This window comes from Paroedura picta, chromosome 12 (assembly GCF_049243985.1).
Source record: "Paroedura picta isolate Pp20150507F chromosome 12, Ppicta_v3.0, whole genome shotgun sequence".
Classification (NCBI taxonomy): domain Eukaryota; kingdom Metazoa; phylum Chordata; class Lepidosauria; order Squamata; family Gekkonidae; genus Paroedura; species Paroedura picta.
In genome coordinates this window covers 13,420,791-13,448,028 of record NC_135380.1, presented here as the reverse complement: position 1 = coordinate 13,448,028, position 27,238 = coordinate 13,420,791, and the positions used below count along the sequence as shown (strand labels likewise).

The 27,238-nt window shown below is 39.2% G+C and overlaps 1 protein-coding gene across 2 annotated transcripts in view; it reads left to right on the top strand.

Annotated features, from left to right (window-relative positions):
* Positions 1 to 27,238, top strand: part of TCF7L1 (transcription factor 7 like 1) — a 59,898-nt gene that overhangs the window by 26,198 nt on the left and 6,462 nt on the right. For both annotated transcript variants that reach the window (XM_077306475.1, XM_077306476.1), the window contains exons 4-8: positions 21,123 to 21,206; positions 22,690 to 22,822; positions 23,083 to 23,185; positions 24,429 to 24,512; positions 26,233 to 26,376. In XM_077306475.1, the coding sequence (XP_077162590.1) occupies positions 21,123 to 21,206; positions 22,690 to 22,822; positions 23,083 to 23,185; positions 24,429 to 24,512; positions 26,233 to 26,376 (548 nt within the window). The remainder of the gene's footprint in view (positions 1 to 21,122; positions 21,207 to 22,689; positions 22,823 to 23,082; positions 23,186 to 24,428; positions 24,513 to 26,232; positions 26,377 to 27,238) is intronic.

Sequence of the window (27,238 nt, the reverse complement as noted above, 5' to 3'; positions counted from 1 at the left end):
CCAGAAAGTCAGGTACTGAAGCTGTTACTGTGTGGTCATTTGCCTCATTTTAAATGACTGTGTGTGTTGTGAATTAATTATTTTAAATATTTATAATTATGGATAGAGAGCCTACCTTTATTGTCTAACTACCCTTATCTCTAGCCTGCTTACAAGAGAAAAAATAATTAACAATACATTTTAAAATAATTAAAAAGCACAATTGATAATGTAAAGCCAGCAGCAAAATAGATCAGGTTAGAAGGATACTACAATAAAACCCCCAAAGTCAACATGATAAGGGTAGTTAGACAATTATGGGGTTCTCTAAGTTTTAAGGGAATCAAGATAGCTTTGCTTAAAACATATGAGTATAATCTTGGCACATGACAACACTCTATAGAATGTGAAATACAGAGTATTGAAGGCCTTGTCAGAGTGTTCATCTGCTTAACTTCTGAATGTGTGTGTGGGGGGAGAATAGAGACTCTAATGACCACCTCAACTGGTGACTGTGTGTGTGTGTATTTGTATTATTCCCTGGATCAGAGGTGTCAAACATTTGTTACAGTCTGATACAAATGTCACTTTGTTGGGCTGGGCCATATGTGCCATAAAATGCCAGGTACTAGATATACAAACTTTATAAAGGATAGCAACGGGCAAGTTCTAAGTTGGTGTGTCCTCACTCTGAGGCCCCATGGGCTGGGGTGTGGGGGGGTTGTTCAGAGGATAATCTGCATGTGTGGACTGGAGAACCAGTGGTGCAGATGCCCCTACACTTTCTGAAGGGGAGCAAACCCCTTCCCCAGCCTGCTCTCACCACCAGTGCTGTGAGCCCCTGTGTAAAAACCCAAAGCAACTGGGTGTTGTGAGCTCGCCCCTTCCCCTGAGCCATTGTAGATTGGAAAGATGTTGAACTACCCACCACCTGCGGAAGTAAGGGTAGTGGCAGCCCAGGCCAAAAGTCACCATATTGTCTGAGGGGGGAGCAGGCACTGTGTGCACAAGTCTGTATGTATGGCAGACACTCCAGGCCACCCAACAATTAATATATGCCCTACTTCCCCCAAATGGAAGCCCAAAACAGTTTATAGTCACCTACAGTTGAAGGCCGCCAGGTGTTCCATGGGGGAGGGAAGCCAATATATGTGCGTGTGAATATAGCATCGGTCAAATAAGAATCCTGGATGGGCCAGTTCTGATCCCCCCATTTTAGATGTAGTCTTAATCAGATTGAGCAATATTTTTGACCTACTTTACTTCCTAATGGAAGCCCAAAGCAGTTTACAGTAGTCGCTCCCTTTCCACCTTACAGTGTCATAGGTCTGAGTTCTTTAAAAAATCCACAGGGCTGTTTTACAGAAAAGTCATATAGCTGTATTACAACTTAGTGTAAACAAAAAGAAATTCTAGAAACTAAATTTAACACTTTATAGGCAAAAAAAATTATTACAGAAGTGTTATGTTTGCAGTCATTGATGTACTAATATAAATTAAGTCAAATTGAATTTATTGGGATTTCTTCCACAGTAAGGATTTTTAGGATCAAGCTGCAAAAAAGAAAAGAAAAAAAAAGTAATGCACCTAGAATTAAAATACTGCTGTATGGTATTTAGTTCTACATTGGGAGCCATAAACAGCTGCACAAATGAGAATAATAAGATTCTGTGTCTGAACTACCAGAAACAAAATGTTAATCATTGGCCTGTTTAGCTACAAGTTTTAAAGCATCCATCAAAAATAAGTTCCAAGTGATAGCTGGTACAGTGTCATTCCCTGCCGACTACTCTAGCCTAAGTTCATTGAAATGCAGTATAAATCTTAGAAATAGCTGTATTTCAGGAACATGGCATATATTTCTTCAAGAAAGAATATGGAAATGTGTGAAAGACGACATGCATCCCCCCTCCCTGTTTCTTTAGTCAAAATGTGGTTGGGCAGTTTATCTCTTAGTGAGAGGGATATGTTCCTGTTGTTTCTTTATCAGAACATCATCTTGTGGCTGAGGTGACCAAAGCCCTGCCATATACTTTGCAGATTGAATTATCATATGGCATGTGTAATGTAGCCAGATGTTTGTAGGTGGTTTGCCATTTCCTGGCGCCATGTTGTAACCCCTAGCATTCCTTGGAGGAAGGCCATCAAAATCCTTGGAGGTCTCCCATCCAAATACTGGCCAGGGTTACCTCTGCTTAGCTTCTGAGATCTGTTGGGATCAGGCTTGCCTGGCTATCCACATCAGGACATACTTTACAAAGATTGCCTGTAATTTATGTTTAGAAGTTACCTATGTTCACTGCATTGTAGATATTTTAAAAAGCAATGTTTATAAAGTCCACAGTTTTGAAGATCCTGTCAATAAATGTGGGGGAATAGTCTTTCTGCTACTTTTTTCAGTGGAGGTGAAAACCTTTTGCTTCTTAAATAAGGGAGGTTGTAGAAATAATGTGTCATGGGACCACAAAGTCATACTGGATCTATGTTTTAAGCATGCCTTTTTGTCTTCAAAATACTATGAAGGGAAATGATAGAGAACTTCCCTTCTGACTATGCTGAGTTGCTGACCATGAAATTGTGATTTCCACAGCCATCTACTGGCTCTCCTCTTTTGAGGGGAGAGGATAAGGATTAATGTAAAACTATGGAATTTAGAGGGAGAATGGAAGTAGATGGTTGTGTGCCCTAAAATCCAGAGGGGGAAGGAGGAATAAATATAGGGAATGAAGGAATAGTATGTGGAATCATTTAAGTCCCCTTGAAGCTTCAATTACAGATTAAAATTTTGTTTCTCAGTAAAAGGGACACCAAGAAAAGTCTTTAGAATATGGGAATTATAAAATGCTTTCAGTTGTTCAAACTGGTTTTCCATCCCACAGTATGTTTCATATGGGGCAGCCCTTGAAGATAGAATAGAAACTTCAGCTGATCTTAATGTAGCAACACATTTGTATTAATCTGTATTGTTTATTCAGAGATTTTGGGAATATTTATTAGCTTTCCTGGCTGCTAAATATTTTGGTGGTGGGAGGGAGAGTCCAAGGTACAAAAACATTAAGTGGGACCAAGATGTCTTCTACCATATATATTCCCTTTGCTCATGAATTAATGTCCACAGGAAAGATTTCAAGTGCTACCAGCATTTGAGGTAAGATTAACCATTACCAGAAAGAGAACGATTCTGGATAACACCAGTATTATGTAACTTCCCCAAGAAAATTCAGTCTTGGGAACTAGGACTGCATCTCAAAATGAGATTGGATGCAATGGTAGTTAGTGTCGCATCTTTTGTTTTGCATATATTTTATGATTTCATAGCTGTATAATGGTTTTTGCATGCTGTTTTGGGGTCATTGTAGCCACAAAGCAACCTAAAATGTAAGTATATGCATACCAAACAAGCAAACTGAGTTTTTCAGGAAGAAAAGCTCTCTACAAAAGTTCTTTGATATTAAGTGAGCCTAAAGATTTACTGAAAATGAACAATTCTGGCAATTTGTTGTACTTGGTACAAAATTTGAGCATTAACACTATGGATGACGTGTAACAAAGTCAGCATAAAAACTGTGAATTGTTTCCCTAAAATACATTATTTTGGCATTTGTCTTGTTCAGTGGTATGGCTATTGTGATAGAGACCTTAACTTCTCCAAGGACAGTTCTGTTCAGTGCTAATTCTCTGTTTTAATTGACTCCATTAAACTTTCCCATCTAATGTGCTGTGCTCCCAAGACCAGGCCTGCACAGCTTTGAGTAGTAGCTCAATTGTGTGTAAGTGGCTGTGAAGAGCCCTCTGTGCACTGTATGAATAGGCCAGATATCCATGGAAACCAGAGCAGGCTGGCTGGTTGACCTTTGACCCACTTGTTGTCACCCTCCTGTTAAACCTTGGTATGCCTGGATTTGCAACTCTAGTGTGCTGTCTCTTCCCTTTTCCCATGGGGCTAAGAGGCCCTGTTGCCTTTCAGGGGCTTCATGAAACTCTGCCCTGAGTACAGCCCTAACACCAGTTCATTCAGTCCTTGTGACACAGCATTTCCTTTCCTTAAAATAGATTTCAGGTAGGCAGCTGTGTTGGTCTGAAGCAGCAAAACAAAATTTGAGTTGAGTGGCACCTTTAAGACCAAGTTTTATTCAAGGTATAAGCTCTCAGGTATATGTACACTTCTTCAGATACATAGAAATGGAAATTGCCAGTCCATATATACCCTATATAGGTAGAGGGTGAGCAGCAAATTAATGTACAACAGAATGGAGACTGATGTGTAAATATACTCTTTATGGAATGCTCAGAGTAATTAATTAAGACCCTGTTGTTATACTCCATCCATCTGCTTTTCTGTCACCAGACCATACATTCCAAATTACATTACATTCTACTATTCATTGCTGTACATTACAATCAGTATTCCAATCTACTATTCAAAATAAGAACTATAAGAACTACAGCGAAATACAATAAAATAAAAGAAGATGTATTGCCCATCTTGGTGAGAATCCAAATGTAAGGACTGAATGAGTTTAGCATATTCAGGTGAGTAGCCACGTTGGTCTGAAGTAGCAGAACAAAATTTTACTCCAATGGCGCTTAAGACCAACAAAGTTTTATTCAAGATGTGTGAGCTTGCATATGAATGCATACTTCCTTAGACAAGGCAACAAGAGTAAAGAGTAAAGATATAAGGAGAGAGTAAATTAGCATTAGCATATGTAGTGAGATAAGAAAGTATTATCTCTGTTAAGTTCTTGGGGGGGGGGGTGTTCCGAGTGTTGTATTAACTTGCAATACATCAGTTTCCCTTTCCAGTCTGTTCCTAAAGTTCCTTCGCAATGAAATTTTATTTGTTTGTGTGTTTGTTTATTTAATATACTGCCCTCCCCTAAGGCTCAGTATGGTTTACATAAAACAGAAGCATTACAATTAACTGTTTATAGTGATGTGGTAACAACAATAACAATGACAATAAGATAGTGATAGTAATAAACATTGTAGAACAGTAGAATGCTAGGAACTTAGGCCCATTGTGAGTGTGTGGGCAGGAAGGGATTTATTATTATTATTATTATTATTATTATTATTATTATTATTATTATTATTATTATTATTATTATTATTATTATTATTTCGATTTATTTCCCGCCACTCCCAAATGGCTCGCGGCGGGTTACAATGTCTTAAAAGACCCATTAAAACTCCCATTAAAAGACTTTAAAATGTCACAACATGGCAGCACAATAATAAGATCCCCTTCCTACCCCCATTCCTAAAAAAAGGGGGGGTGGAGGAGAAGGAGGTCAACGATGTTCAAGAAGCCCGGGGGAGAGCAGTCGATGTACCCCGGCAGCCCCAGCCTCAACCATAGACCTGGCGGAAGAGCTCCGTCTTGCAGGCCCTGCGGAACGTTAAAGGGTCCCGCAGGGCCCGCAGCTTACCCGGGAGCTCATTCCACCAGGTGGGGGCCAGGACCGAAAAGGCCCTGGCCCTGGTCGAGGCTAGGCGTGCTTCCCTAGGGCCGGGAACGACCAGAAGATTCTCACTCACAGAGCGCAGAGCCCTGCGGGGGGCATAGGGCAATGTTTGTGTCTTATGGCCTTTCCCTGCATACCCAGAGAATTGCTGATTGCCATTGTTGGATGGTAGGTGAATTTCCTCCAAGCCAAGCTGGATTCTGGAGATTTTTGGTATGTGGTGGGGATTATTTGGCATGAAATTGGGGTCACTGTGGGTGGACAGGTAGTTGTGAGTTTCTACATTGTACAGGGGGTTGGGCTAGATGACCTTGGCGGTCCTGTTCAAGTCTATGATTCTATGAAACAGCTACTTTTAGGTTACCCACTGAATGTCCTGGAAAGGTGAAGTGTTCTACAGATTTCTCAGTTTTGTGAATCTTCATGTCAGATTTATGTCAATCTATCCTTTGGCATAGGGGTGTCCATTTAACCTGCTTGCATTATATAGAAAACAGAAGAGCATTGTTGGTATTTAGAAGATGATCAAGTAAATTTATTTATTTGATTTATATACTGCCCTCCCAGGAACTAGCTTAGCCTTAGTGTGGTTGATATTGTTGGGTTCAGTGATCATATTGTCTGGGTGTATGTGGCAGCAGAGTTGGCTTCTGGGTTTATTGAAAGCTCTCGTACCCAGTATCCATGTTCAAGTTAGATATATTATATTATTTGAAGAATGACAAATTTCTTAAGCACTGGGGAGTAAACCTTTTCTTACACAGACTGATTCCACATGGGGCAAAAAGGCCGGGCCGGCACTCATATAGCAGTGGAACTAATCCTTGCTTCAACATGACATTGGCGCTGGCCTGGCCCCATCTAGAGCCTGGCATGCTTTAGGCCCTCCATTGCTCCTTGGCAAGGGAACATGGATATTTCCGCATTCCCTTTTCTGCCAATGGGGCCTATCCCACTGGAGGCCCATGTGGAAGGGGAAGAGTCAGGCCTTCCAGACTCTGCTCCTACCCCTCCTGTGGCGTCCTGGATAGACCAGAAATGCCCCAGTTGGCTCTGCTGTACTTTGCAGAGATAACTAGGGCATTAAATTTTTTTTTCATGGAAATACATTTAAAAAACCTACTGCCCCCCTTTTTGCCCCGGCTGCCTCATGTGGAGGCAGAAATCCAGGGTGGATGGGGGTCTGCCTCCAATAGTAGTCCTCCATGGGGACACAGAAGCAGTGGAGCAAATGGCCCCATCACAAACTCCTGCTGGCAGCCCAGCGCAGCTGCCACTGTGTGGAATGGGTGACTGACAACCCCACAATCTTAAACAGCTATTCACCCACAAGAATACAACATTCAGGTCTTACATTTGTATTCTCACTAAGAAGGGCCATACATCCTCTTTATATTATTGTATTTTTAATTGCATTTTTCATTTGGAATACTAGATTGGAAATAGTGATTTTAATGTAATGCAATGAATAGTAGAATGTAATGTTATCTGAAATGTTTTTCCCTGGTCTGGTAACAGAGGAGCCATAGCCTTTGCACAACCAATCACACCGCCTTAAAGGATGCTGTTAGTTACCTCCATGCTTGAGAGGAGGCAAATAGAGCATAACAAAGAGTCTCAGTTAATTACTCTCAGCATTCCACAATCAAGAAGAGTACATTTATACATCAATCTCCAAGTTTGATATATTTAATTGCTTCACTATGTTTCCCTCAGAATTAAATCTGAACAAATGGTGAATATATAAAATAAGCATGTTTTTCCTGTTTGGTCCTTGCATCTGTTAAACATCTTCATTCTGTTGTATGCTAATTTGATGCTCATCCTGTACCTATATGTATGGACTAGTAACTTACATTTCAATATATCTGAAGAAGTGTGCTTATACTTTGAATAAAACTTTGTTGGTCTTAAAGCTGCCACTGAACTTGTATTTTGTTATTACCCTATCATGTTTCTTTTTGAGCTTTTTCTGCATAGGTTTTTTTTGGTAGGTCCTTTTGCCCACCCACCCTTGTCTTCAAATCACCCTAGAAATTTTTAGCATTCGAGATGTCAGATTGCTCATATCCTGAAATAACGATGTTAAATCAAATATTTTATCTCAGACAACATATTAATACCACAGTTAGTATCTATGAAATCAAGTACAAATACAGATTTTTAATTATTATATAGTTCTTCCTGATATGAGTGGGGGGAAATCTGAAGCAAGGAAGCATATTGCATCTGAAGTCCAATTCTGCTGCATTCAAGACAAGGCCTAATATGAACAGCCACAGAAGTTGAAGGGTTCCACCCACTGTGGTTGCTAAGGAATGTAAGTGACTCTGTGGCTTATGCCCTTGGAATTTTGCATTCCCATAGACATAACCCAATTTGGAAAAAGTTTTCCTTTTGTTATCCTTTAGGAATTCACAGATCTAAAACATTTTCATTCCTAGGGTTAAATAGTCCCATACAGAGTGTCCTGCTAAAACTCTTGCAGCTGTTAGGATGCAGACCTGTGATCTATCATGTTACATCAACAGACTAACTGCAATCTAAGATTTAAGCTGTCCAAGTTCTGTAGGGCTTGTAAAACAGAGCACTTCCGCCAGGTCTTTGGTTGAGGCTGGAGTTAGGAACAACTGGGGCCCCTCCCCCAACCAATGCGGAACAATCATGCGATCCTCCCATCCTGTGACAACTGGCTGATGGGGTAGAAGGTGGACTATGCTGCCTTTTTGTAGTTTATTTTTAAAGGGATTGGTTTTATTGGGGCTTTTATCTGTTTTTTGTAACCTGACATGAGTCTACGGAAAGCGGAGGGATGGAAATTATAAATAAATAAAATAAAATCTATCATGTTACATCAACAGAGTAACTACAATTTAAGATGTAACTTGTAGCTCTCCAAAAGCAAAAATGTTATTCTGAATTGGATCTGGAAAATGGCTCTTATCATTATGCCACCCTCTTCAAACACTTTATTTATTAAAGGTGGAGGTGATACAGCCTTTAATACTGTAGTTATATAAGCAAACAAAGGAAACTCCTCCAGTGAATGTAAGGAAATGGATAGTATTTGGACTAGTTGCTTAAGGAAAATGGCATTGTTATATTGGATTTCTAATCACATATTTTCCGCTATAGTGGCAATGCAAGTTCATGGGAAATTTGAAAGGCTTTATTTTAAAGACTATATTTTATTTGTTGTTGTTAGTTGCGAAGTCATTTCTGACCCATCGCAATCCCATGGACAATGATCCTCCAGGTCTTCCTGTCCTCTACCATTCCCCAGAGTCCATTTAAGCTTGCACTGACTGCTTCAGTGACTCTATCCAGCCACCTCATTCTCTGTCATCCTCTTCTTCTTTTGCCCTCAATCGCTCCCAGAATTAGGCTCTTCTCCAAGGAGTCCTTCCTTCTCATGAGGTGGCCAAAGTATTTGAGTTTCATCTTCAGGATCCGGCCTTCTAAAGATCAGTCAGGGCTGATCTCCTCTAGGACTGACGGGTTTGCTCGCCTTGCAGTCCAAGGGACTCGCAAGAGTCTTCTCCAGCACCAAAGTTCAAAAGCCTCAATTCATTGATGCTCGGCCTTCCTTATGGTCCAACTTTCACAGCCATACATTGCAACGGGGAACACCATAGCCTTGACTTAGACACATTTTTGTTGGGAGGGTGATGTTTCTTTAGGATGCTTTGGCTTGATCCTGCGTTGAGCAGGGGGTTGGACTAGATGGCCTGTATGGCCCCTTCTAACTCTATGATTCTAAGATTCTGCTTTTTAGGATGCTGTCTAGATTTGCCTTAGCTTTCCTCTCTAGGAGCCAAGCATCTTTTAATTTCTTTGCTGCAGTCCCCATCTGCAGTGATCTTGGAGCCCAGGTTGTAAATCATCTTTGCATGGAAAGCCAGGATAAAAAAGAAAGCATAAATGGTGGAGCTTATAGAAATGTTCCAGAAGTATATTGAGCCAGACCTAAGTTTTTATTAGTGGTAAGATTTCCTAAATTTGCATATTCTTTGAATTTAGCAATGGAGGCCTGCAGCTTTGATTGTAGATTTTTGGAGATTTGATTGAAGAATAGCGCTGCTAACACTGAGAAAAGTGACATATTGAGTATTCATAATACTGCATTTGGCCTCCAAATCATCAATTGTACCTGGTGATAGTTCTTACCACAAATGATCAGATGTTTACAAACGTAGACTATATATTTACACCAAAGCATACATGAGGCGAAGTAAAATAATCTGAGTGATTGGGTGGAAGTTGGTTCATCCTTGTTTCCTTGCAGCCTCATACAAATTGAGTTGAATTTTACTCTTTACACAGGAATTAGGGCAACCACAAGCAAAATAGGGGTGTCTCTACAGAAAGGGACTCAACAGGTACATGGGAAAGTATAGAATGAGGACTCAATATATTTCAGGAGACACGGGATTGTGAGAATAATTGACAGTCAGTTAATGAATATAAAGGTAAAGGTAAAGGTATCCCCTGTGCAAGCACCGAGTCATGTCTGACCCTTGGGGTGACGCCCTCTAGCGTTTTCATGGCAGACTCAATACGGGGTGGTTTGCCAGTGCCTTCCCCAGTCATTACCGCTTACCCCCCAGCAAGCTGGGTACTCATTTTACCGACCTCGGAAGGATGGAAGGCTGAGTCAACCTTGAGCCGGCTGCTGGGATTGAACTCCCAACCTCATGGGCAGACAGTTCCAGACAGCATATCGCTGCCTTACCACTCTGCGCCACAAGAAGCTCATTTTAATGAATATACAGTGGGTCTTATCATCACATTTTTGGAAGAAAAGCCTCTATATACTGAGAAAAACTGAACAAACATAAGACTATATTTTCACACTGTCATTAAAATATTTTGGTGGTTATGTGAGCAGGCAATAGTTTGGGGTAATGGTGGTGGATACAAAACTGGATATTTATAGTGGTTGTAGATTTTCTTGTTTTTCTGTTTATACTGTTAATGAAAAATAAAAAGGAAAAGAAAAAGACAGTGAGGAATAAAAATGTCTTAAACCTATGCAAATTTATACAGTCCTATATAGACAGTTGGGGAATGTGTCATAGCATATTATGTTTAGAGTAATGTCGAACTCATTGTTAATGTAGTCAGTAGTCTCTTTGTCTCAGTGTAAGAGGCAACAATGTTATCTTCAAGGAAAGAATTGCTTAGATAATATCAAGACAGGGCATCACAACTGTACCTGTCCCTTTTCTACTCTGCTCAAAGAGTTTAAATCTCAGCTTTGGAAGGGTGCTGTAGAACCATTCACAGCAGAGTGTTATTTCACTGTCCCAAAAAAGAGAAGAACATTAATCCAATTACAGAATTCAAATGATAAGCATCCAATTTATTACATACAAAAAGTTTACAATGATCACTTCGCAAAATATATACAAGAGCAAATTAGGTTTCATATCCATAGATCTGAAGAATTCTTGACCTCTATATCTGTATTTTTCCACAAGATACCATTGCTACCTATGAACTAACCAGGTCCTTTGGGTTTTCACCAAATGTATGTGGTGATGGCAGCAAGCAGATAGCTTGGCACTGCAGAGTGCTATGGAACCGGCTGCGGCATTTTTTTGTCCCTTCTGGGATGCCATAGATGGCTTGACTCTTTCCCTGTCACTCCAGCCTGCCCCAACTGAGGCCGTGTTGCCGTAGGGCAATGGGGGTCTGAGATGGATCACACCTGGGATGGGCCCAATGAATCGCTGTCATTATGCAGATCCTGGAATTAGCCCCACCACCAAGACAGGCAGTAAGGTGGGGCTAATTCCCAGTGCAGAAAAGGTCATTCTGTGTCTGTATCAAATGGCAAAAGCCACAGGTCATTCCAATTTATGCTCTGAAGTTTGTTGGAGCAGTTCTTCATGGTATACTGGATAAGCTAGTGATTTGGGGCATCAATCACTAACTATGTTTCCATCAGCTGACTAGTCATGTCCTGTAAACCAGCTGCCAAAAAAGCCTGTACTGCAAAGTGGGAAAATTTCTGCACTTGTTATCCATTGATTTCCCATTATATTCTTTATATCTTTGCTATTAGCTACGTCCTCTACCTACAAGAGTCAGGATTTAGTATCTTTTTGAGTCTACTTAGTGGCAAACTCTGTCCACCTCATTCAAGTTCACAGGCAATCTCTTTTTTCCAAGGTTGTATTGTTATATTGCCTAGCTCAGTTCCCTATCCCTGCATGTAGCCTCTCCTTGACTTTCTCAGAATTACTGATGAACATTTTGAAGTTCTGCTGATCTTTGTGCCTTACCTCTACACATACAGGCTAAGGTACCATCATCCTAGCATCACTTTTATGCCAAAAGTGACTTATGTATTCTGTCTCTTGCAGAATATTGTACATCGTCTTCTCTTAACCCCAAGATGATGGACAGTGAACATGTTGTAGTACTTTAGATATGCACTGTAACCTGTTTTTTTATTTACCATATACCACAGACTTAAGGAAAAGTTACTAATTTTATTATAGTAGAAAAATTTCCAAAGCATCCTCTCAGAGATTATCCCAAAAAATTATCCCAGCAATTATATTGTATGGTCATTTAGCAAAATACTCTCTGCCTCACTCTACTGGATTGATCTCTGTTCTGTCTTTCTTAGAGGCCTACTTCTACAAGGTACCATCCTCAGTGTTCATCTCTCATTATGATGTTGAACCCAAAAAGATGCACTCTTTTGACCAAATAGGATTGCATTTTATTTTCTCATAACCTGACACCAGGACTCCCCACCAGGTAAAACATTTTGTTAATCGCCCATATGTGGGATTACATGGAGACCATTGTTTGCCTGTAATTGATGTTCAAGTGATCATCTGTTTATCATATATCCTACCCTCTCTCCTCGTTGCTGGCATGTTATACTGTATCTTTGATGACAGCTGCTATGACAGGAGCTGAACAAAAAAGCATTTGTACCTCTCGATGTGTGCATATTACCTTCTCTCAGGAAGGAGTTTTGAACACCAGCTCTTTGGTTAGAGCTTTAGAGCATTCCAGTGCTACTTTCAGAACCAGCAATGAGCCAGATCCATAGATGAGCACTCTAATTATATCAGTTACAGGTAATATACATGTTATTATTAATCTCCTTATTTGCAATTTCTGAAAACACGTAAGGAAAGCATAGAAAGCATATGTAAAATCAATTTAAAGCAATTTATTGTACCATAAGCTTTCATGGACAAAGGCCTTTTTGTCAGATACATGGAGTAGTTGTGAGGGGAGTGTGCATGTGTGTATTAGTAAAAGAGATTAAACAGAATTTATTTGTATATAGCCATAGGCCTTTACAAAATATAAGAGCCAAGTTTAAAAACAATGAAACAGAATAAAACCATAGAAGACATAAGATTTATGCATTCGCTGGCAGGGGCTCATGGAAATTGTAGTCCATGGACATCTGGAGGGCCGCCGTTTGACTACCCCTGCTATAGAACTATGAAACAGCATGTAAAAATACAGAAATGCAAGAGCGTTAAGAGCCAACCTTAACAATAATAGCATTGGCCCTTATTTTCCTTGCAGCCAGATCAAATAATGAGGTTTTATATGTAACATTGTCAGCACAGTCAGAGAAGAGCTAGATTATCTTTTCAGTGATAGAGTGAAGGTTAGAATCACATAAGATCTCATCAAGGAATTTGGCCCTGGGATGAGCATAAAGCAAACAGTTGAATATGTAATGGGCTAAATTCTCCAAAACAGAAAAATTGGTGTCATGAAGCTTTGAAATACAATTATTTGTTAATGTTTTGATCTGGTACATCATTTTTCTCCTGTTAGCCACTCCCCCACAAAGGCAGGATGTTATAGCCCTGGTTAGTACTCCCTGGAGAAGAGCCTAATGCTGGGAGCGATTGAAGGCAAAAGAAGAAGGGGACAACAGAGAATGAGGTGGCTGGATGGAGTCACTGAAGCAATAGGTGAAAACTTAAAATGGACTCCTGGGAATGGTAGAGGACAGGAAGGCCTGGAGGATCATTGTCCATGGGGTCGCGATGGGTCGGACATGACTTCGCACCTAACAACAATAACAAGTACTTGGATGGGAGACTTCCAAGGAAGACTGAAGAGAAGGGCTATAGCAAAACCACCCCTGCTTCTCACTTGCCTTGAAAGCCATTTGCTGGGGTCTCCATAAATAGGCTGTGACTTGATGGCCATGTACACTCTCCCGATGACTGCCATGCCCTCAATGAAGTGGGCTCTAATGTGTAAAAGTTATGTCAGAAGAAATCTGTTAGCCTCCCATGCCTCCTTTTTTGAAAGAAACTAACAAGGTCCTTCTTTGGAATAGGTAAAAACGGTTTTCAAAACAGTATGTGTCACACTGTGTGTGAAACAGTGCTTATAAGAGGACCTATCTTTTTCAGTGAAACATAAGTTACAATAAATTGCTGAATATTTTGTTTCTTAAGCAAGTCTGCTGTGTGCAGGGATAACATCTTCACTCCATAACAAGAGTCGGAAATCTGGCCATCAAAGCCCCTATTGCTTGTTGCAACTTCTCTTTTGGTTTTCCTCTATCCCTCCTCTCAGTTTGCTGCAGGCTTCTCTTCGCAACAACTGTTATGCAGAGACTATTGCAGTCCTGGGCAAGCCAAGGCTTGTTGTCTGCACCCCATTGTTCAAGGCTAGGACTTCAGGGCCATTGGATTGTTGTTTGAATTGGTGAATGTTAATCCCCAGCTGAGGGGAAGCTATTTGGCAAATGGCAGGTTAATGTGTAGACAGCAGGGTGCATTGTACTGTGTGTGTGGCACAACAGCATGTGGGAGAGAAATGGTTAAAATCCTTTTCATTCCCTTTACTTGCAGAGAGGGGGAGGAAAGGGAAGGTAACAAGCAACTAGGTCTTGTTCTAATCTCTCTGGAATGTAACAGTTTTGAAACTTTTATAGCTTCAATATGCCATTAACTCAATTTTGTTTTGTTTTGCACATAGTTGTACAGTAAATGTCTGTGTGAGGCAGAATCTTGAATCAGGGGGTATTCATTTTCCACATTTCCCCTGTTCCATTAGTCTGGTCCTTTTCCTTGTATATTTTCAGAGTGTTTCCCCTCCCCCACATGCTGCCATCTAAATTGTTTAAAATGAGAAGGAGCCTTTATACAACCTTCATTGAGGCACCAGCCCCCATTCCCCAGCAGCTTCTCTGCTTACAAAATGGATTAGAAAGCCCCCTTTGTGACCAAGAGTGTTGAGTAGAAAAGAAGGGTGGAGCGTAAAATAAGCCAGCTGGAAAATGACAACACATAGGACTTTTAATTGGGCAGAAATGTCTGCATGACTTCTGTGAGTATTTTGGCTTTCATGGCTTCTCAGTTGTTGCTGGTGCTTCCTAGAAAGCTGACTCACCAAATGGGGTTAGTGCTTGCTGCCCCTGCAATTATGGGTGTTGTGAGTGTCTTTTAAAATGACTCTGCAGAAAAAAAAAGTGAGCTCACATCACCACTCAGTGTTTGGAAACAGATTTTCGCTGTACAGCAGCCAGATCCAGGGACTTCCCCAAGCTAACCAGCCGCTTTGATCTTAAGGCTTGGAGAGCAGATCAAAGGCAGCCATTTAGGAAACTACTTTTACTGTACTGCAAACCCAGAGTGTACTCTAGGTCGCTGCTCCAGCTAGTTGGGGGTCATGGGGCCAGCTGCGTACCAAACATGCTCCTTGTACAGATGACAGCCCTGGCTCCCTGCCTTGTCTACAGTTGGCTGTTGTAGGAAACTAAGATCTGATTACAGAGTCCCAGCCCAGTTCTCTATAAAGGGCAAGGATTCAACACTTGCTGCAGAAATCTTTTGGTGTCCTGTTTTCTTCTGCTCTGAATATAGCAGTTTCCAAAAACGCAAGAACATCCTTTCCTCCTTCCACGTAATTGACCCTCCAGAAGGAGTAGCTTAAATATTTGTTCCTTTCACTATCTTAAACATTATGGATTTCATCTACTTTAAATTTAAAATGCACACATTTAGAGCCCTCAGGCAATTATCAATATTAACAATACAGTTAAAGCATAACATTGAAATTCCTTTGTAAGATATCTTCTACTCTTAAGTCAGCAATTAAATGTCTTCAAAGGTTAAAATGTTCCCTCCTCCCCAAGTTCTTGTTAATATTTTGGTTTCTAATGTCAGTCTTGCATCCATTTATTGTTTGTCCAGTGTAGAGGGTTGAAGGGCATTGCTGACACCTAATGGCATAAATCACATGGGAGGATAAGCAGGAGTATGAACCTGAGATGCTATGGCTGATATTACCAGTTTCACAGATGGTGTTGCTAGGATCTATATGAGAGAAAAGTTAGCATCTTGATTTGTTACAGGCTCTGGTACCACAGTCTATGTTCCCGTTAAAGTAGTTTATCATTGCAGATAAGAAGTTAGGTTAGCAAGCCATCTGCAAGTATGTCAAGGTCAGCCCCCCCCCGCCACAAGTCACTATCCACTAATATCCACAACTGGCTTGAGTTGTGGGCTGTATCTGACCATCAGTGGTGTTCTATTGTCATTGGGTATATCTCGTGTCAATATCAATTTAACTATGATTTGCTGTACGCACATTTTTGCACCTACAATATCCTCCTGATATGGTTAAAAATGCTTGCTGATCTGTCAGTTTCTGATATAATGTGGTACTTATGTGTCCCTCATGTATCTGTACTGTGTTGTCCAGGAAGTTTATTTCTTGTGTAGAGTAAGTGTTCCCCTTGGCTTATAGGTGGTGGTTGCTGCTGCAGTTGTCTTTTTCCCCTTTCGGGTCAAAGGCCCTTGCTTTTCATTCATTTTGCCCTGGAGTTGTTAGTTTTGGCCATATTCTGTTGTGAGGTTGGAGACTAGAGTATCTAAAATGTAAACGACTGAAGGAAAACAGTTCTGCATTGTGGGCAAGGCTGGTGTGTCACAGTGGACTATTTGTGTGCTTTATGGGAATGAGATAAGCTCTTTTCCTGTTCCATGTCAAATGTACACAAATTCTGCTTCCTTTGTCCAAAGGTGCTTTGTATATTGGTCACCTTCCAATTTTTCATTCTCAGCCTCCAAAGGAGAAAAAGGGCTAGAATCTTCCATATTGAAAAACATTCCTTTTGGCAATAGCATTAGATTTTAAAATGTTTGCTTCTGAGGAGGAATGCGAATTTATCTGGTGCTAGACTTCAGCAAATAAAGCTGCCTTCCATAAGAGTTCAGCATTGCTCTGGAGGTGTTAACTACGTCTCAAAATACAGAGCTGTCTTTGTATGCTACCAGCTTATACTCAATATGGCACATCCTTTTGTAGGTTGATTTATATCACAAAAACTAATGTTGCAAGATACATTGTGTCACATACAACTAATCCGGACGCTTATTTTGCAGATAGGATAGCATTACTACAATATAAACATAAACAAAGCAGTCTTGTACCTAGTCAAATTACTTAACTATTAAGCTCAGTGTTGGCTGGAGAGGCTGGGAAACTTGCAATATGATGTTACATGTATTGAGTGTTGTTACATGTTCTTGGAGAAAAAAGGAGAATTCAACATGGATAGCAGTATGGAGATTATAGTTTTCTGAGAAACCTCATGGTATTCATAACATGTTGGTTTGGTCTAAGAATGTCAATTAAATGGAGCACATATTTTTCACTTCTGGGTTACCTCAACCAGAAACTATTGAAGAGGTTTACAAGGATGTCCTTAATGTAGAGGTTTCACTACATGCATAGTGCCATACATCTTCTTGACAGTCCTAGTCCAGATGCACCCACTTTTCCATGCAGACATAAGCAAAGTCTACTCAGACCTCTGAGACTAATACTCTTTAAGTATAAACAAGCTCCATTTAGTTTTTTACCAAGTTAGCCTTTATTCCCTTTGGAACTGTAGTAGTACCTGTCCTAGTTTGAATCTTTAGCACTTGACACTTCAGGAAAATTGTAGAACCATGTTGAAGTTAAGGTTTGCAGAGTAAGAGATATTAGAATAAATAACCCCCCCCCCAAAAAAAAACGCACTAAGTTGCTGTTTATACACCACCTCACAATATACTTGCATCCAGTAGAGCTGGGATTTCTTCTTCGTTACAGCCTCCTCATCTTATGGTCTGAGCTGATATTAGATGGAAGTATCATGACTTGACCCTCAAATTTGTCTTTTTTATCTCTTGTCCCAATTACCAAGATTTTACCACCTTTTACGAGCTAACCCATGATGTCTTTATTTATCCTACCAGTAGGGTCTGCTTGCAGGCTATTTACATCACTGCAACTCTTATGTTTTTTCTGCTTTCCTTACTGTACAGAGTTGTCTCCAGTGGAGTGGAACTAGCAGATCATTAGCCTAACTTCTAAACACTTGTGCTCAGTTATGCTAGGAAAGGCAGGGTGTTGCTAGGGCGAGGACTAATTTTGAATTAGTATTACTTCCTTGGCATTTTCTTGGATGCTTTAGGATGCTTTGGGCTGATCCTGTGTTGAGCAGGGGGTTGGACTAGATGGCCTGTATGGCCCCTTCCAACTCTATGATTTGGTGATTTTGTGATCTCTAAATTTTGTGTGTGTGTGTAAGCCAGTTTGCTGTAGTGATTAGAGCAGGAATCTGGAGATCCAAATTTGAATCCCAACTCTACTATGAAAGCTTGCTGGGTGACGTTCAGGCAGTCACATATTCTCAGCCTAACCTACCTCACAGGGTTGTTTTGAGGATAAAAAGTAGGTGAGAAATATAAGTTACTTGGGGTCCCCATTGAGGAGAAAAATAGACTGTAAATGAATTTAAATAAAATAAAGAGCCTTGACAGCATCCCGAGCCACTATATATGCATATATGTTTCTTGGAGCAGTGTTTCTCACCTGACAGTGGATAAATTGGGGAAGAAGGAAGAGCATTTGGTTATCCCAGAAATTTGCTACCCTTTTTGCAATCTACTTTACTGTCTTTTGAAGCAAGTGACATTAAGAGAGATCAATCTGAGTTGTATATATGAAGGATCTGCCAAATGAATGACATAACATCTTTACTTTGCAACAGCAGTGAATTCTATCTACTGTTGTTGGGGGGGGGGGGAAGTCAGAACAGCGAAGAAATCATGTTATCAGGGCTGTTAATTCTTCTCACTGGCCTATATCAAGAGCACTAAATTATGAAGTCTTGAGGACATTTACACTTTTGGAAGCGAGCCTCCTGAAAAATTGTTCTTGGGGGTATGTATGTTAAGAGGCGACGGCATGGGTGAGAAATGGGAATTGGGAATTGCTGTGGGATGGAGACTTAGCAAAAATTCCTATCCACTGTTCTACAAACTTTGGATTGTTTGGTTGGATACTGGCCATTTTTGTTTTTTCCTGTCTGCATGAAGAGATGTCATATCTTTAAAATGTTTCGGTTTTGTTTGTTTGCAATATTTACCAGTTCTGTAATTGTCTGTTGAATGTCTCATGCTGTGTGATCATTTTTTTTTAAATTGTGATGTCTTGAGCATAGAAATATAAATAAAGTAAATAAAAGGCCTCTGAACTATCTAGGTTTAAAGAAAAATATGATTCACTGAGAAGCCTCCTTTGAACTAATATGCCTGTTTCTAGACTTAGGAGTATGGGTCTCAAACAGTATGATGCTTTTAAATTAAGAAAAACCCTATCCATCTAGTTGTATGACTGGTGTGCCTCAAAGGGAAGATACAGTTAAAATGAGAGTGTTTACCTCTCTGGACTCCAGTCACTACCATGGGGGATGAGCCTCTGCCAGCAACGATTTTTATGACCAGGGCTTCTCCTCTTTCCACCCACTCTAGGTCCATCATTGGAAATTGGGGGGGGGGGGGCTTGGCCATATATGACATCACCCAATACATTTTAAATTTATAAATACATTTTACATTTATATTATATATATTACCCATCCAGTTGGTGAAATCCTTCCTTTTTCTGACGCACATGAGATCACACTCTGAGTACAGAACTTAATGATAGCGAAGGGACATAACATAGGAATTGGTCTCTAAAAAGGATAAAATTTACACATTACAGATCCCACTCAACCATTCTGCTACACATTATAGAGAGTTCTATATAGGTATATTTCTACATAGAGTGTATTATCATAATCTTGACCATTGAGGAAGACCCGGAAGGGTCGAAACACGTTTGGTCCTTGGTTCTATGTGCTGTTAGTTCGGTATAGTTTTTAAGAAGTTTTTATTCTGTTTTTAATTGTGCACTACAATAAATAATTAACAAGGTTTGCATTATTTTTATTGTTCAGCTCAACTTTTGAGTTCCTACCTGTTAAGGTTGGGTTTTGTTCCTTTTTTGGTTTAGCGAAATCCTTCCAGGGCCATCAAGAAATCTTAGGGTTTCATGAATTTCCTGTTGAAAAAGCCTGATAGAGGCTATTTAGATGTTAGTGGTATGATTAGTGCTGCCCTAAGTCTGAAGTCTCAAAAGATGAGGTCCATTGAGATGACATACATTTATGTGCAATAAACATAACTTTCTGTATAGAAATCAGCAAGATGAAAAACAATGAGATTTTACTGTCTTGTGTTATACAGTTAAGCGTCAGAAGAAATGCAGCGTATCTGATGAAGCAAACCTGTTTTTGTTTCTCTTATATTAGTTTGTGGTTGCCAGTCTAAGATTTTCATAAGAAACTGAGTTTTGGATTATACCTGTTCAAATTATCTATCAGAACCTCTGTTTTTATTATTTTTGAAATAGTTGGAATATATGCTGAAGGAAATACAGAGGTTTGTTTTAAGTTGAAGGGTTAATCTTCCATTTAAATTATTGGTTGTTCTGCCTCTAAATAGAGCATGCTGGGATTTCCTTCCAGCTGTTTTATATCATGAAGATTTGTGTACTAGGGAAATTCCATTGCACAGCTGCAATTCATCCAGTCCACATTCCCAAACCTCCAGCATTTCACAGGACACACTGCATTAAGCTATTTGGCATGAAATGATTTTATTGAAAACAATACAAAGTATCTGTATTTTGGGTACTTGGGTCTCAGTATTGTTCAGCAGTCAAGCCAGACTTGATTTCTTTATTTGTGACATTGGAAAACTAATAAAAACTGAAAAATAAATTTTAATTTCATATTATGAATGCATGTAAAACTCATCCAAAATACTGTTGTTTAATTGTGTATGCACTAAATGCCTGTTATTTTAAAAAATCCATTTGACATATTCTTTTAAACAGCTAACATTGCTAACGTTAACTAGGTCAACTTCTACATTCTTGAATGTAGTATTTATTGTTTTGGATATATGGAATTAACTTCTCCCTTATTTAAAGTTCTGTGGGAGCTATGACATGTGCAAGAAGTCTCTGGAATAGTGAACTAGAAGGATAAATTAGTACATTGCTTAGTCGGCTTCCATAGCATCTTAGTAAGATAGTGGAGATTTTAACATGTGATGTTTCCTGGTCCTGTTGTCATTTTTGGTTCTAATACCAATGACTGGATTGGGCAGGGGTAGATATTGCTTGTGATGAGGGAAGGCGTAATGATCTAGGTAGCCATATCTTACTAAGGCAATGTGATAGCTGCATTTAGGCCACTAAGTTTCTGCTAAATCTCTTGTCCATTTGGTTTCAATACTATGAGTATGTTTTTATGATTTTTATTACATTTATTTTAATTTCTTCCAGTATCTGCAGGTGAAGTGGCCACTACTTGATGTACCAGCTGGAGCTACGCTGAAGGATGCAAGATCTCCCTCCCCTGCACACTTAGTAAATATTGTTTTGTGTTAATTTTCTCAATCTGAGTCATCTGAAGATATCTATGGATACTCTTTTTGACAATTTTTTTCTGATCCTGGTAGTGGTTTTTTAGCTCAGTCAAAGTTGTTGATGTGTAGATGGCATAAATATCCCTGATTGGAGATAAGGAGACAAAGAAGGATTCTAAGAAATTAAAGATGTTAAAAAAACCAAAGATAATTGAAAATGAGATTTGCCAGAGCAAGTCCCTTAAAGTTTAGTTTTTATCCACATAGTGGTGTATTAGAACATCTATTCTAGTTAGTAAAACAACTGAAAATATTTTGGCATCCTTATTTAGGAGGGCAGTGAGCATATATTATTCCAGATAAGTAGCATTTTCGTGATTTTAAAATGACAGCCACTCTAGTTTGGTGCCATGTGCTGGAATAATATTTTTAAATGGAATATCAAAATACCTGAAAGTTCCTGGCAAAAGTCACTTGAAAAGTCTGTATTAGGAGCTGTATCGTTTTTGTAATCATTTATTTGTTATTTGTCTGTTTATATTGTTTGATGATAATTCTGCATCACCTGCACTCCAGTCTTCTATAGATGGGCATTTATCTTATTTATTGAGGGATTATTTGATCTATATAAAAAAGAAGCAATTTGTTGGTTGATATTTTCACATGACTTGTGTATTCTTTCTTTCTGTTGGTTATTAGACATATTATATTTCTAGTTCCTTTCTTAAGCATCTTGTCAGTAGTTCAGAATTTTGATTACTAATTTCAAAGTTTGTTTAAGATAAGCTAATGCAGCCAAGTCTCATTAAAAGTTCTTTTTAGAAAGGATGAGTGTTGAAAATGAGATTTGCCCGAGCCCAGTTATTGATCTTCTACTCAGGAGTGAAGTATGGATAGATGGTTGAGATACTATAAATGATCTGCTTACTCATTTAGTTCCAAGTAAATAAAGCATACAACTGACAAATATATAGCAGTTACTCCAGTATAAGCCCATTCACTTCAGTGGACTTGACTGGAACAAACTCCATGGGAATCCACTGATAAGTTTCTCAGTCTTCCCTTATTTTGTTTATATTTTTTAATATGCCTCACCCTCTTTATATTTTTGGGGCATCTGTAGACTTTGCTCCAGAAAAAAAACCTGTACCTTTAAGAAGAATGGGATAGCGGGAGCTCTCTAGATGTGGGTATTAGGGGAAACTGGCTGAAGTCCAGAAACAGAAACACACAAAAAGACCAAGAATGATTAAGTAGGAAGCTGACAGCCTGCAAGCCCTAGATTGGTAGTAAGTTCAGGAGAGTTGTTACTTTAAATTTTTTCTTTTACGGTAAGGGAGAGAAGATGCTGTGCTTGATAGGGCAATTCTCCTTGTTGTAATGACCCAGCTGCCCCTGCTCTCTTCTATTTATAAATGTTAGAAGATTTTAAATGCTAATGAATTGTATATAAAAATACAAACATTTCTTTTCCCTCTTTATAGTCGAACAAAGTTCCTGTGGTGCAGCACCCACATCACATGCACCCACTGACACCACTTATCACCTACAGCAATGACCACTTCTCTCCAGGCTCCCCACCTTCCCATCTTTCCCCTGAGATCGACCCCAAAACAGGTAACCTTTTGGGAGTGGAAAAAAATGCCTTCTGAAACTGGTATGGGTAGGACTGCCAGAAAGATATTACTGGTAGAAAGAGTAATTGAAAATGAATGAAATCAAAAGGAATATTCATGTAAGCTTTTTGGTAGAGGCATCCAACAAAATTCTAATTTTTAAAAGCCCTAATAAAGGTAGGGATCTATTTAAGAACTGAAAAGTTGGGTTAGGGGTGCACCATTACTGTTTAATATGTGCTGGTCTTTTTCTACCATCAGGAATTCCACGACCACCTCATCCTTCAGAACTATCTCCTTATTACCCATTGTCTCCTGGCGCCATTGGCCAAATTCCTCATCCCTTGGGGTGGCTTGTACCACAGTAAGGATTACTAGTCTAAATATTTTCTTCTTTGCTACTCCTTTTCTGTTTTTATGCATGAATGGAGAAGTTATTATCTTTCTGTATATGCACTGTATGTACTTGAATTAAAAAGCATCATCTGCTGAAGAATTCTCAGTAGGCTTTGCTTTATGATAATATTCAGGAAAAATATTGCATTAAAATAAATTGATTTACTCCCTATAAACAGTATTTTAATTATATAGTACGGTATCCATACAGTTATGTCTTCACAAGCCATGGGGCATATTTGGCCCTTCCCAAGATATGTTTGAACCCGGGTTTCTCTTATCTAAACCCAACTACTGAATCACTAGATGATGGTGATGATTATGCACCTTCAACAACTTTGTAGTTGAATTTAGAATAACAGTCAGACGCTGTTAGGATTTGCAATCAATAATAATTTGTGCTACTGTGTCAGTGTATTTGAATTTGATTTGATCCAATCACATGGGAAAAGGGAATATTCAATATCACGAAGTATCTATAAAAAATATAAAGCAATGGCTAATACAAACTCTATAGAATCACTGTACAGTTTCCAGAGAATCATCTCATATATGGACATCATATCAAGGTTTTCCCCTGGAGATAACATTAATGCATTGCACAACTCGCATATGCAAACCCTGAAAGGGTGGGAAATCTTACGGTTTTAATTGTTCCATTCTAATTAAATGGGACATGCCATTCCTTTATCCAGACAAATCTAGGTTCTATGTCTAGAAAGAATCAATATGCATGCTTGTATTCTGTAGAATTTGTGTTTTTTCACGATTCAGGAATTCAGTTAATTTAAAATTTAGGTACACAAAGTGTACCATTGTTGAGGGAAATGAGGTCCAGTTACAGGTTTCTAGTATAAAAAAGGATATGGTGGCAAAGAATATTAATGACATAGTGATCTACATCTTCCATCCACTGAAATGTGTTCTCGGCACAGCTATATTTTTGAGCCAAAATTCTATATGCAGTATTTGAGACTTTTTATATCTGCATTTTTAAACATTCTTGGGAAGACATACTTTGTCTGGCAGTAGATTCCATGTGTGCAGTGGCCGACTTAGTAAATAAGAAATTGGTAGCCCTTATTTTAATTTGCATACTTTTTCTGCATTGATATTTCGATTCATAGCCAGTCAAATGTAATTTGAGTAAGAAATCTTGTATTAGTAGCCCTGTGATCAAAGTGCTCTGTTTTTTTTCTTTTCGACTTTAGGCAGGGACAGCCAGTGTATTCCATTCCTCCAGGTGGGTTCAGACACTCATATCCTGCCTTGGCTATGAATGCCTCAATGTCCAGGTAGGTTCAAGCAAGAATGGTAAGGTCTACCTCCCGAGGTGGTAAATCTCTGTCTTGGCTGTACCATTTTAAGCTTCAGGAACAGGAAACTTATGTACATGATGGAGTGCTTCATTGTGGGGGGAAAATTCTTATATGTAGAAAACTAGCATTCTATGCAGAGGTCTAAGCTGGAACCTTCTTTACTTGTTTCCAGTGCGCAGGAATAGAGAAGTATTATATAATGTAAGCAGCTATTCATATTCTGAAGTGTTACATCACAAACACAGGTTTACAATCTCTATAAAAAATAGACATATAGGGCACCCAAATCATGTTTGAAAGTGGCTCAAGAGCTACTTTTATAGAATAGAAGAGGTTTTTCTGAGACTTCCCTGTTAAAATGAAATATAGCATTACTGACTATGTTTACCTGTGAGCAACAGGGGAGAAAATTAATGACATATATTGCCTGAAACTGTTAGTTGATTTACTATGATCAGTTGCAAGTGATCCTTCATGTTCTGCTGAGCTAAATGATTGAGCCAGAGAAGGCAATCTGCTGTAATGTTTCATTTAGCACCTCTTGTTTGAACAGTACTTGCAAGCTGCCAATATATTTATTGACAGTGTTCCTCATAAAGGAAATTGTTTAAAATTTAGACAACTCTTCTACAGTGTGATTGTTCAGAATTTTCTAAATGAAAAAGAGTGCAAAATGCACAGGGTTGAAGTAGTGGGGGAGAGGGATTGTTCCACCTGCCTGTGAAAATGGACATCTTCATGTAGGCCTTTATGGAAGGACTTTGATGCTTTGTCCTATGTTTGATATTTGCAATCATTATAAAGAAGATGCAGTTTTCTAACCACAGGTTCTTGACACCCATATCTCCACACCCATGCCCTCATTTGTCTCCATGCCACCACAACCTCCCACACAACACACACATTCAGCTCCATGCCCTTACAGACTGAACAACTCCTCCCTTTCCTCTTTCCACCGCCAAGCTCTAGCGCCCATTGTATTCCTGGATACAACAGGCTTTGCCCCTAGTAATACATAATAATGCTTAATACATAATAATGAACAGAAATACATTTCTCATAATGATCATTTTTTAAATCAAAGAGTTGTTTCAGCAAAAAAGGAAGGAAATGGAGTAGAGAAAACCTCATGTTCTTGTAGAACAAAGTTTGAGTCCAGTGGCACCTTTAAGACCAACAAAGTTTTATTCAAAGAATAAACTCTCATGTGCATGCACGCATCATTAGATAAAACGAAACAGAATATTCTCAACCATTACATATACATAGAGAGAGGGTAGGAGGTGATAATAGCTGAGATTAGATTAAGGTGAATAGTCATAAATAAGGATTGAGGATATTTTGTTTCTAGCTCTTAAAGGTACCACTGGGCTCAAACTTTATTCTGCTGCTTCAGACCAACATGGCTACTTACCTGAATCTATCTTCATGTTCTTGTAATTCAGGTATTAACCTGCAGAGAAGTTATTTTTCTGTTCAAAGATATCTGCTTGCTTTAACCATTGATTTTCTATATAAAATCCGGGTCATCTGTTTTACTGATCTCTATAGATATTCTCACATTACTATGTAATTAGGGGAAGTGGGAATGATAAGGATATTTTTTTAAGTTATGGGGAAATTGGTGCATGATTGTTGAATTGAAGAGTTTGAAATGAATTTATTTTCAGCATCTTAACTTTTAATTGTGTACCAGCTTGATGTCCAGCAGGTTTTCTCCACACATGGTTCCTCCTCCTGCTCATGGACTTCATCCCTCAGGAATCCCACATCCCACCATTGTGTCACCCATAGTTAAACAAGAGCCCACACAGCCCAGCTTGAGCCCTGAAGGGAACTCGTAAGTAATATGAAAGAAAGGTGTTGCCTGGATACTTTATTTTGTGATGGGGGAAGGAATTGCTAGCAGTGTAACATTATTACGTGGGGTTTATTGTTTTAGCTTTATCACCTCTCCCATAAGCTCATTACCACTTAGCCTACTTGTGTCTTATGTGTTGTAAAAGTGGACCAACTAGTGGAATTGGCCATGGTAGCTCATCTGAGATAGCCATCTCCCTCCTTTCCTTCATCTCATGTGAACATGACGAGTGATGACATCAGCAGGGTTTTTGCCAGCACATGTTAAATGACACAATTATGCGAGATTCCAAAACTCAAGATTAAAGGATTATCCCTCACTTTCTCTCTGCCCCTGCAGTGCCCTCTTGTATGCATACTTTTTCAATGACAGTTTTCTGTATTACAAGGATGACCACTAGCTCTCAGTATTATGTTATTATACATGTTACCAGAGTAGGACACATGAAGGCTTGTCAAGGAAGGGAGATTCCAGCCATCCCCTTTTTCTTCTTCATTTTAACTCATTTTCCTCTCCTAATGGCCTTATCCCCCACTTCCTCAGTGTTAATTTCACCTGTCTATCCCAACACAACTGTCTGCACACTTGACTTCAGTCCCCACTCCTTCCAGCCCAATCCTGCCTGTGTAGCAAAGTGGGAGAGGGGAGGCAAGCCAGAACTGGTGGCAGTTTCCCATCCTTAACCTGTCTCAGGTGACTAGTACCAACTGTTTCTGTATGACATTAAGTTGCTACAACTTATTTTTTGCAACATCTTTGTGTGTTTACTGTTTCAAGGGTTTTTGATACATTTGTGAACACAACTAGTTTTCAAACAAATCTGATTTTTTTTAGCAAATTT